The 12,706-nt window shown below is 44.0% G+C and overlaps 1 protein-coding gene across 12 annotated transcripts in view; it reads left to right on the top strand.

Moving 5' to 3' along the window:
• Positions 1-12,168, top strand: part of LOC126402449 (PHD finger protein 20-like) — a 53,471-nt gene extending 41,303 nt beyond the window's left edge. For all 12 annotated transcript variants that reach the window (XM_050064444.1, XM_050064451.1, XM_050064445.1 and 9 more), the window contains 4 exons: positions 1,546-1,741; positions 1,835-2,039; positions 4,242-4,497; positions 7,339-12,168. In XM_050064444.1, coding sequence (XP_049920401.1) covers positions 1,546-1,741; positions 1,835-2,039; positions 4,242-4,497; positions 7,339-7,475 — 794 coding nt within the window. In that variant the 3' untranslated portion in view covers positions 7,476-12,168. The remainder of the gene's footprint in view (positions 1-1,545; positions 1,742-1,834; positions 2,040-4,241; positions 4,498-7,338) is intronic.
• Positions 12,169-12,706: the final 538 nt, after the last annotated feature.

Genomic DNA, 12,706 nt, shown 5'->3' with positions numbered 1-12,706 from the left:
AATAATCACGTGAAGGTCTGGTTGGTTTGAGTAAAGTCATTTCTTAATGATGATTCCAAGTTGAATTATAACTGGGCATTTTTTTGTAAATTAAACTCCAGGCCTGTATTAGTTTGGTATTATATGTGATGCAGAACAACAGCAGTTCACAATAGAAATTAAGGGAACTCGTGGACAAATATCAGAAGTGCCGGTACTCCATATGAGTGGGGACCAGCCCCTTTCAGGCACTGCCTCGAACATAAAACTAAAGAAGCGACTGAAGACCAGATGTGAATGTAAATTGTGTGTGTGAGTGAGCACACATTGGAACTGGCTAACCAGCGCCCAGGTGTGCATCATTGGAAAGGCTCCACCTTTAATTCTGGCAATCCTGCTTAAAGAATTGTGGGTACTTTAGTTCACATTACACGATTTTCACCCTGATTTTGCGTCGCGGAGACTATCGTAATCTTTTGAGTGTTCATACCTGGCGACGTGTGTTTCTGTCAACGACGTGTGTGCACGCCACAAGATTTCTCCATCGAGCCCTCGCCGACAGAGCCCCAGATAACGCAGTAACGTCACCAAACTTGGAGACACAACGCACTCCCTGTGATCCTGTGGACACCGCCATTGTTGTTGTTGCCGGCTTGTCAGTGTTGCCAGATCTTGGGAGAGAAACAAGCAACCAGGGCTATGGAAACAAGCCCAAAAGAAGCGATGGATATATATAGAGAAAGACGAAGTTTAGAGAGCAAGCAACAAATAAGCAACTCCACTTTAGAAACAAGCCCAAAAAACCGCAACCCGACTTCACAAAAAAACAAGCCCAAAGTTGCAGCTAATAAGCGGACCTGGCAACCCTGCGGCTTGTCCTCCTCACATTTCTTCCGTCCTCCTGCGTGCTGACGTGGGACGTATCCCGCCTCACACTTCTCTAGTTTTCTAGCATGCCAGATATCCAGTCCCAGTCACAGACGAGGGGGCGACTTGCTCATAGGCTTGTTCACACATGAGGACTCGTCGTGTCAGACTATCTGCCGACTCACCTCCGACCCAAGGTGGCTCTCAAGATCCTCTGCGACGTCAAAATCGCGGTGAAAATCATGTAATGTGAACTAGGCTTAAGGATACACAGATGCATCCTTGAACATACCCTGAAGGAAGGACTCTGCCCGCGCTAGAATTCAAGGAATCCTTGAGATTGGAACAGTTCTTCGGCGGGATTCACTGACATCGCCTCCTTAAAACCCAGCTGTTTAAAGATCCTTCATTGACTTTGAGAAGCACCAACTGTGTCACACACACAGAGGTCCTGCTCTCAATGACAGTGGCGGAAAGAGCAGCAAGTATGGTTGTACTTCACAGGAGTTGATGCTGCTTGTTGCCACAAGCTCAGCAACTCCTGTGCATGTGAGGGCAGAAACGCGCAATGTTCCGAAACATCTAGTGAAAGTGCTTCTGTTAATTTAGATAGTGTGTGTGTGTGTGTGTGTGTGTGTGTGTGTGTGTGTGTGTGTGTGTGTGTGTGTGTCTTCTGTCATCCTGTCATCATCTGTTCAGGTTGGAGGCGGGCTCAGCGTTTCCTGTCAGAACCTGATTTGCTGATATCTGGTCACATGTTCGGCCTGTCGTGCGTGAAGGAGAACTACTCGGAGATCAACGCCTCCAAGATCTCACACACCAGCAGCCTGCTGGCGCACACACACGGCCTCAACCAGGTCCTCAGCGGGCTGCAGCTCAAATTCAGCCTGTTACAGTGAGTACAGTTGCGTCACGTGACTCGCTTTGTCTGTTTCAGTCCACAGAGACGAACATTCAGTCTGTTTGTCCGTCCTGTCTGTCCGCGCAGCTCTCCGTCCCACCCGGATCTGCAGCTGTGGAGGTTGCCATGGAGACGAGAGGAAGGGCCGAGATTGACGTCCAGCCCGAGAGGAGAGCCTCCCGCCTGTTACATCAGCAGCGAGCACTGCTACCAGAAGCCTGGAGCATCATGGGAAAAAGCAGAGGAAAGGCAGACAGCTGCAGTGAAGCAGGAGCAGGACACCGAGCAGAAGGTAGAAACTCAACAGTCATATTAATAGAGTTAAATTCTTTACACTTTTGTAAGACAGTTTGTGACATCATTACCGCTCATCTTTTGCCTCCTCTGTTTTGTACTGTCCTCAGACCTGCTGCTCTGTGGCGAACAAACTGTTTCTCAATGACCTCAGACACATCTTTCTTTACTGAACTTTATACTACGGTCTGGGTGAATTATCGATTCTGATTGGCTGCAGGGTGTCCCTAATAAACTTATAATGGACACCCACTAAGTCTGAAGGTACCACACTGTCCCTTTTGAACTTAAGCCATCATTTCACATCCCGTTGGCTATTCAACTCTTTACCTCAAGCTGCGGCCGACAGTAACGTTACACATGGCTTATTGTTTGGTCATGGCTGATAGCTAGCTCGTCTTGTTGTTAAACATACTGTCACATTATATTTACTGTTTGTCAACCTTATGTAATGTTATTGACTGAATCTTGCTAGCATAACGTTAGCTTTCTGGCTAATAGATGGGCCAAAAGGTCCCATGAGCTGAGCGGACGAGAATACCTCCCGCTGGTTTGGCTGCACAATACGAATATTTCGACAGCTTATTTTTTTTCCATGAAATGTTGGAGAGTTTGAACGCAGATTAAGGGGGCGTTCAGTGTGACAGTGACGTTCACGTAATATAATAAGCAAGCTAACGCTGTACTTATTTCTTGTTGCTGAACTATATTCATAAATTTGATTCATCATTTGTGAATTTTATCTCTATGAGTTATTTTTATTTACTGTTATTTTTAATGTTTCCTGTGAAAATTAACTTGCACATCGCCTCTTCTGTACCTGCTGGGTTACCGTAGCTCCCTCTATCTGCCCCTCACAGTAACGATTTGCTTTGCCGGAGAAGCAGAGGTGCAGAAATAGGTGTGCAGAAGGTAGAAACAATAACAGAAACAATATCTTCAAGTCGTCATCTGTCCATGCCCCTGTCCACACGGTTGAGATGCATTGCAAAGAAATCCACAAAGTGCTAGAAGTCTTTTACTAATCAAAGTCCTTTTCAGATGTTTTTGAACGGCTTCATCTTCACTTAATGTGTCTGCATAAATCATCTTACTGCGCCGAATGAAAAAAGTGTGATTTGGCAGTTTATGTCAACCACAGGTGAAGTCAGGGACGGGAAGGATGCATGAAGTCAGTAGGTGTGGTATAAAATTTTTAAAAAAACAAAGCTTGTCTCACAGACCTTTAGCAGAAGCAGCACCTCCTGTTCGCAGCACTAAGCAGGATCCTGCTGTTGCTATGAGACCACTGAAAACCAGTTTGAGGCTCTGGGCTCATTCTCGTAAATGTGGGACTATTTTTACTGCTGGTGCTGTGTGAGTGTGAGGGCTGTGGAGAGAGCTTCAGAGGACTCATTGTGTCGTCATGTAAAATATCACTTCTTTCTCTTGATACACTTGTTTTTATAGCTTTAAACACTAATCCTCTGCGTTCAGACATCCCACTGTCATATCTTAAATACCCTTCTCTTGTTAAGGCCCGGACACACCAAACCGATTTTACAGAACTAGTGGCAATGAAAGCGGATTGTTGCGTCACCTCAAGTTGCACATGAACACACTGCAAAGACTACAGCTGACAGCCAACCAGCACGTACATTCTGCCCCTGTGTGAGAGGAAATAACTCTCCACACCAGCAGATGGCGGTCAGTTAGCCAGTTAGCACATTATCAACACGACCTAATGTTGAAAGAACAGAACATATTTACCTTGTGCCAGTGAACAATAACACAAACCATCAGGAAACGTTTTGTTAAGAGCTCAATGGGGTAAGAAACATAATGCCTCATGTAGCAAGTTTGTTTTGTTGTCACTTCCTCTTCACCTTAGCTTTTTGTTTACATTCCTCACTTCCGTTTCTCTTCTCATGTGCTGAGCTGAACTGCCATATTGATTTGAGTCACTCCACCATCACTGATGCCATTTTAACACGCTGAATCAGCCCAAACAATACCAAAAAGCTGACGGGCCAATGTGGGGCAACAGTACAGGACACACCACACCAACTAGGGCAACAGACGCTTACCGACGGCACAACATTGACAGACAGCTGACTGTTGGCTTGGTGTTTCAGGAACTTTACATTTACAAGTTTATTAGTCAGTGGTTGGCGGCCATGTTTGACTTGATAAATCCGGAACTCTGTTTCTGTTCTTGCAGGAAATAAAGCCAGAAGATGTCGACAAGAAACCAGCCGATGCCACCGCAGATACAAACACTGTCACGCACACAGACACAATTAGCATAAAAAGAGAGAACCACACACACGCAGACAGCCGGGAACACGCTCTGATGCACACAGCGGAGCCCCGTGTGGCGTCTGAGGCCGAGTGTCAGCTGAACCTGCTGGAGCACGTGGAGTCTCTGCACCACCAGATCAGCACCAGGATGGACATGATAGAGCGAGAGCTGGACGGTAACACATTTATTTACACAAACCAGTCTAAAAAGCACACACACACTGCAGGCGGTGAAACAGGCTGAAAACACAACACGGACATATTCTGGCCTCGCAGAGTTTAGGGTCGCACTGCTCTATCTGCTGAATTAATATTGATGCCGACACTGACCTGATTCAGCCAGATGTGACTGAATTGAATTAATGGCAAAGAGAGCAGCCACGTGATGAACATCAGTCCAATGTTCTCTTCCTTTTAGCTCTGTTTTTGGTCTCCACCAACTCCTGAGGGATATTTCTGTCTCTTCAGCTGCTAAATGTTCACTGTGTTCACCAGCCACTTTCTAACTGTGTCTGTCTGCTGTTTGCTGTCCAGCATGTAGTGAGCACAGCGGCTTTATCACAGCTTGTCTGCTGGTAACAGCTGCTGCTGGAACGACAGCGATTGTGAATCAAAACAGTGAAGTTGTCAAAACAAACATGAAAATAATCTGGAAAAGGTTTAAAAGCTGTGAAGAACTGAGAGGATCTTTGGATTCATCACTGCAAGCAACACATCTCACAATGGTGTTAATATAAAGAGATTTAAAGGTCCAGTGCGTAGGATTTATGGAATATGTTGTCAGAAATTGAATTTAATGTAATGAATATAGTTTCATTTTTTTAGTACATAATCACCTGAAAATAAGAATTGTGTTTTCATTACCTGTGCATGAGCTGTGACCTCCAGCGTCCACTTGGGCGGTTTGCAGCTGAGTGTGAAGCGATCAGGACGAGAGTCAGCACCTTCAAATCTGAGGCCATGGTTGTCTGTCGGAAAATGGTGGATTGCCCCCTCTGGGTTGTGTCACAGTTGCTGCCCCAAGGGAAGGAGTTCAAGTATCTCAAGGTCTCGTTCACGAGTGAGGGTAGAATGGAGCGTGAGATGGATCTGCGGTTTGGCGCAGCGTCAGCAGTGATGAGGGCACTGTACAGGAGACAGGAGCTGAGGCAGAAAGTAAAGCTTTCGATTTACTGGTCCATCTACGTCCCAGCCCTCACCTATGGTCATGAGCTCTGGGTAGTGACCGAAAGAATGAGATTGCGGATACAAACGGTGGAAATGAGTTTCCTCCGTGGGGTGTCTGGGCTCAGCCTTAGAGATAGGGGGAGGAGGTCGGACATCTGGAGGGAGCTCGGAGTAGAGCCGCTGATCCTTCACATTAAAAGAGATCAGATGAGGTGGTTCAACATTTGATAGGGATCCTCCTGGTCGCCTCCTGTCAGAGGTTTTTCAGGTGCATCCAACTGGTAGGAGGCCCCGGGGCAGACCCAGAACACGCTGGAGGGATTACATATCTCATCTGGCCTGGGAACACCTCGAGATCCCCCAGGAGGAGCTGGAAAGTGTTGCTGAGGAGAGGGATGTCTGGGGTGCTTTGCTCAGCCTGCTGCCCCCAGGATGCATGGATGGATAGACTGAGCCGTTTATATCTACACAGGGAGGGAGTCCTTATTTATGGAGGTCGCAGTGTTGCACCGCCATGTTTCTAGCACTGTGAGCTGTGAACTTTGTGAAGACATTGGTTTTGCTTAAGGAGCATGCAACCTTGCAACTACTCTTTAGCCACTTGCAGGGGAGGCCATGTGGAGGCTGTCTTCATCTCCCCATGAATGGTGATCGTGGTCGAATTGACCTGGACAATGAAACACTGGACTTGCTCACCTCAACGGAGCTGAAGGTCTAAGGACATACACCAGGTCTGTTTGTTTGGAAGATGATGAGACCTCTGTGGATCATTCAGCTCCTGGTAAAAACCTCCTGAACTGGGGCGTTGGTGGTGTGGTGGATGGTGCCGGCGCCCCATGTACAGAGGTGATGCCTCGCTGCAGCAGTCGCAGGTTCGACTCCGGCTTGCGGCCATTTGCTGCATGTCACCCCCCCGCTCTCTCTCTCTCTCTCTCTCACCCCATATCACTCTGTCCTGTTCATTAAAGGCAAAAGCCCCTGACATGCCAAACAGTTCGATTTTTTAACATGAAGCTGCTTTATTTAGTGTTTTTACTGATTTGAATTAGAGGGTTAGACCTCTGTGGATATTTCTGCTCCTAGTAAAAACCTCTTGAACAAAAAACGCTGAAGGAACTCCAACCAGGAGAAGTTTCATCTGGTTGTTCTCTGAAATCCTCACTGCTAGATGGGACTAAATCCCCCTGAATCTTACAGACTGGACCTTTAGATTTTTGTGACGTTATTCTGGCTGATGTTTTTATAATAAGTGAGGCTGTGTGTGTGGGGTGATGTCACCAACCCAGCTGTTTTACAGAATGGAACAGAACAGTCAGTTTTTATCAGTATTGTACTGAGTCAGTTCCTCCAGGATTGATTGATGATTTCTGTTTGTGTTCCAGCCCAGTACTGCACGTTGTGTAAAACAGTTTACCTCCGCCTTCGTGAAGAACATCAGGGAATTGTCTTGCACGGCCTTGAATCGCACGTTTGCATCTTCATACCATGAACAAGGAAGTAAATTCGGTGATGTACATCCATAATGTTTGCGCAGGGGACTGCTATGATTGGCTGAACTCACGGGAGGCTGGTCAAAATTGAGAGATTGGTTGAATTTGCATTAATTGTTGTGATCGCGAATTCCTGGAGGGACTGCTTATTGCTGATGTGTCTTGAGGTAAAGGTCAGTTTATTTAATTGGCGTCCCTGGTTTGAAGGTGTTTCATCGGCCATTTCCACGTGAACGGTTTGTTGCTAACAGCCATGAAAACAGATTTTAAATCAGAAAAGAAAAATCAGATCTGTTCTCTGTATCAGCTAACTAATGAGAATCGTATGTTGTTTAACCACATGTCTGTTTCTCTCCGCAGTGTTAGAGTCCTGGTTGGACCACTCGGGCGAGCTTGAGCCTCCAGACCCTTTGTCCCGCCTCCCTCAGCTCAAACAGCGAATCAGGCGGCTGCTGTGTGACCTGTGCACTGTGAGACACCTGGCGGTCTGGCGCTGACACTTCTCGCTCCCTTAACTCTGACCCCTGACCTTTGACCCTGCAAGTCTCTGCTAGCCAGCAGGAGCAGACTGACTGACGGGGCTAGCACACGACTAGACAGCGGAGAGCGAGTCGTAGAGCGAGTCGACACTCTTGAGTGTGTGGTTTGTTTCCACGCGCTCACAGGACAGAGCCCCCTCCGGTGGAGAAGAGCTGCACTGCAGCACGAAGGGGACGAGGATGTTTTTTTAGCAAGTGACTGAACAGGTGATTTTTCTTCTGTTAAATTTCACAAAGGTACCAAAACATTTCCGATGTCCAACCACAGGGTGACGACAGATGTGATTATTGATTGATTGATTTGGATTTGGTTTCTGATCAGCTGTTTTCATCCATGTTGTCATGACACAGTGGCTTTTGTCTGTTTGGATGACTGAACTGAACTGCGTGTCGTCATTTGCATCAGACAAGGTTTACAGTTTAGACTGAAATATGGCTGCAACAAATTATGATGTGTTTTTACTGATTAATCTGTAGATCATTTTCTTAATTGATTGATCGTTTGGTCTATAAAACATTGGAAAACAGCGAGAAAAGTGTGTTTCAATATCCTAGAATCTCAAGTGACTTCTCGTTATGTTGCATTTGAGAACCTGGAAATTTTTGCTTGAAAAATTATTTAAACAAATAATTGATTATCAAAATAGTTGCAGATTCATTTTCCATTAGTTGAATAATTGATTGACTGATGAACTTGCCAGCTTTCCATTGGTAACCATTCAGTCAGTTCTTGGCATCAGTGTCAACCACTTTATAACAAGAACAAAAAAGAGAGTATAAGATAAAACACAGACTGGAGAGAATTTTGTTTGGTTACTGTAATAAAGGCTTTTATTCATTAATTAATTATTTTTTTAATTCCCCTAAAATATAAATGGCTACCATATTTTCAGTTTTGGCAACCAAGAGCTGATGCCTGGTGACCAGCCTGGCATTTTCAGACGTCATCTGTAATCTTTGCAGCTCTAGACTGAACATCATTTTCTTGCAGCCATCCAAACTGACAAACTCTCGCTGTATGACGACATCAAAATGTAACAGCCTACAAACACATCCAGAGGATTTGAATAGATTTATTTTCAGATATGAGAGTTCGTTTCTTAAGGCAGAAATTTTGTAATTGTACTGTCTCCATTTATAAGTAAAAAAGAAAGAAAAAAACATTTTAAGTTCTGGTCACAACAGCAAAATTCACACACGCACCTTTGCAACATACAAAGTTCTCAAAGCTTTGTGATCACTAACACGCCGCCCGTTAAACACGAGTCAGTCACAGCATCTCTCTGAGCTTCTCTCTGTTTCCTCTGCGCTCGGATGTTTACTCTTCGGGGGCATCGTGTTCATTTTATTTAATAAAAAGTTAATTAAGGGGAAATTAAAGCTCTCAGAAGGAACGTTTTGTTAATTAGCAGTAATGCGACAAAACATTCACACAGTTAATTTAAAAGATGTTTTAGTTCCATCGACTCCTGTCTCAGTGCTGCTTGAATAAACATCTGTTATTCATGCTGGAGCTGCACGATCTGAGCAAAAATATAACAAAGCTGAATGTCATAATAACAATACACAAACAGTTTTCTGCTGTTTTCAGTGTGCAGATAAAACGCAGCAAATTGTTAATTGAATCAATGAAAGAAAATTATTTCCAGCATTGAGCTGAACACAAAAGGCACCAATTTAGAAAAAGAATGATGGTTACATTACAAAGTGCAGCGGTGTGTTTATTGTGCACGTTGACATCGTATGTTGCAGCTCTACTTTATACGCAGTCAGCGAAGGTTTGATAAAACCGTATTGTGCAACACAGCCAATAAGCTACAAAAGATTCTTTAATTTTCGACTCTCCGTTCCCTCAAAGGTTTCCTCTGTAATGACGGCTTCATGTTGTTCCATGGCAGCATTTTCACCACATTTACTCCAGGAGAGAATCTATCAAACGCTGTGATAACTTTAAATTCAATGGGGAGAAATTTTGCAGCAGAATTTCACTGTGTTCTGGTGCGACTGGTCCGTTATACAGGACAAACTTTAACGCTGGAATCCATAACTGGGCTGCATGAAATGCAATTAAAGTCATGATGCAATTGTTTGGACGGATATTGCAGTTATGATAATGTTGCAGTTCATTTTCACTGCCGAAAAAAATATATAAAATGATGATGTGGTTTTTGCTGGAGTCGGTTTGGAGCTAGAACTGTGACGATAATATCTGACACTGAAAAAGAAAGTGTTGACAGAAAAACAAAATCCATTCTGACGTGTTTTTCGATGACAATCTTCAATTTTCTTTGTCATATTTTTTTTTTTTTTTTTTTTTAGTATCAGGTTTTTTTGTCTTTCTTTTTTTTTTTTTTTTTACAATGACAGTTTTTTTTCACATTAACAGCTTTTTTTATGACAGTTTTTTTCTTACTCTGATGTTTTTTTTAATGATGACTTTTTGTTTTTTCTTACAATGACAGGTTTTTTTCCCCAGTTTCAACTTTGTCACTGTTTTGGCTAGTGCAGAGGAGTATGAGGGGAGGAGGAAGGACAGTATGAATTACATTTAGCCAACATTTCATTTCTGTAGCTTGTCATTGAAAAGCACATCAGACTGCAAAAATATGCATTTAAAAATAAAATTAAATCATTTTTAATTTCTCTGTTTTGTTTTTCAGTGCCACAGTTTTCTTTTTGATGCCAAAACCTACTGTCACTGTTCTAGCTCCACAGGTCTGCACCAAACAAACATGTTCCCTCATGTATGGAATATGATATTTAGGCCGGGACATCTCTGCAGCACCAAAATGCTTCATTTATATTGGTACACACAAAAATATCAGCTGCTACGATTTGGATATTGCACTTGACCTTATTATGATTTGGATAATACTTTGATTAATTGTGCAGCCTTTCTCTGCAGCAGTGACAGGTCGTCCAAATTTAGTCTGAATAAAAGAAAATAAACACCAGTCGGCCAAATGTGAATAGCTCTGATTGTCTCGTTACAATATAATGTTCTGCTGGGAAACCGTGGGTCCTGGCATTCATGTGGATGCCTCTTGACAGGCACCACCCAGGTACCCCCTCATGGCAACAGCACTCCCTGATGGCAGTGGCCCCGCAGCAGAACAGTGCAGCATATAAACTGCTCTGGAATGGCTCGAGGAATGTGACACAGAGCTCAAGGTGTCGACCTGGCCTCCAAAGTCCCAAGATCCCAATCTGATTGAGCATTTGTGGGATGTAAGGGTACTCCACCTCACAACCCACAGGACTCAAAGGATCTGCTGCCAGCACCCTGCTGCCTGGCACCACAGGACACCACCCAGAGGTCCTGTGTTCATGCCTCGACTGGTCAGATCCAAGTCTGATTCTACAGTAGGGCCTCTGACACAGGACCTCTGAGGATCCGCCACATCCCACAGATGCTCAGTCAGACTGGGATCTGGGGAATTAGAGGCCAGGTGGAGGCCTTGAGCTCTTTGTGATGTTCCCTGGACCAAACCTGAGTAGCTTTGCAGTGTGGCATTGTGTATTGTCCTGCTGGGGGGCACTGCTACCACCGCGATGGGTTGTACATGGTCTGTAACGGTGTTTGGGTGGGTCAAGTGTGTCAAGTGTGTCAAGTGGCGTCGACATGAACGTCAGGACCCAGGGATTCCCTGCAGAGCATCATATTGCAACCTGATGAAGTTACTTCACCTGTCAGTGGTTTTAACGTTGTGGCTGATCGGTGTAATTTGACCTTGAAGCAGAGTGTTGAGAGAGTCTGTCTACACATAATAATCAGTCATACTTCTGGATATATAAATGATTTATAAAAGACGTTATGGGTTCCAGCTTTCACTCTGAGTAACTCCTGACTTCATGCCTTTATATCTTTTCTGTCTTTTGATATGTGTTTATCAGGTTTTAGGTGAATCCTTCTACTTTTCTAGATTTTTATCAGTGCTTTTAATTTGTTTTTGAAAAACGTCTCTTTCTGACTTTACAAAGAAAAAATGTCTGAAGCTTCTTAAAACAACTTTATAATGAGCTAGTCTTTGACCTCAGCTCTCAGCAAGTTATACGAGTTATATTTCTCTCAGCTGAACATTTTCATCTCTGTGTGTAGAAATGATTCAACAAACTGTTTTCAGTCGAATTAACCAGCAAAACTTTCCTGTTTCGACACAACAACACATTTAAAGTGTAAATAAGTGAATGTTTTATACACTTGTATAAGAAACTAACTGTATAAAGCTGTAGATTTATTTTCATAGATTGCTTATGGATCAGGTTGGTTCGCTCTGATGTGTTTTAGGATCCTGACAGTGTTTGGTAGAAGAGCGCAGAGCTTCTGTTGCTTCTCTTCACTTATTGTGAAACTTCATTTGTTGCTGTTTGAGTTCACTGCAGCTCCAGACAGTGCGTTCAGGCGTTCCTTGACAACTCAGACAAGTGAGAGGCTCACAGCCCACAGCGGAGTCTTGTTTATATATCCACCTGAACGAAACATATGATTTGGTCATGTGGTCGTTCTCTGAGTTGACGAGGGCGAGCCTGAAGGCACCACGAGTTCACGTCACATCAACTTACAATTCAAAAGCCAATGTGTTATTTTTGTTTAAAGCATGAAGAGGTTTTTTTGAGGAATTTTAACTTTGATTAAAATGATGAACTTCCAGTCAGTGTTGATGATTTGTCACATTCAGGACATTTTGTGTATGACAGCACCGCACACATCTGACGCCACCCAGAGAACTGTCTGACCAGCTGCCAATCAGACTCTCTGGAATTTCTGAACATTCAAAGAATTTAATAACTTTGCATCTTATCATGCTTCTGCACCGACAGCCATAAAGCCCCGTTTCCACCGAGCAGTTCAGTTCAGTTCCAATTTTTTCTGTTCCCACAGTGAAAGTTGTGGATGGTACCAACAGAAGCGTTCCTTAGCGTCCCCATGTTTGGTCCCCCCTCTGTTGGGGTACCTAGCACACAGATCTGGTACTAAAAGGTGGAGCTGTGAACACTGCAGTCTGATTGGTCAGTAGAGGACGGTCACTCTGCTCAGGGCTGAGTTGTGTCTGGTTTTGAGGCTCATGTAACCACTGTTCATACTGTGGAGAGTTTTATTAGTAAACTGTAACTATAAAATGAAAGGATGTTTTGCTGCCTCTCACAGCAGCTGGAGTCTGAGAAAAAATAACTTCATTCACTGGGCC

The sequence above is a fragment of the Epinephelus moara genome, chromosome 16 (assembly GCF_006386435.1).
Source record: "Epinephelus moara isolate mb chromosome 16, YSFRI_EMoa_1.0, whole genome shotgun sequence".
NCBI classification, from domain to species: Eukaryota; Metazoa; Chordata; class Actinopteri; order Perciformes; family Serranidae; genus Epinephelus; species Epinephelus moara.
Note: the sequence above shows the minus strand (reverse complement) of the source record. Positions and strands in the feature narration are given on the sequence as shown.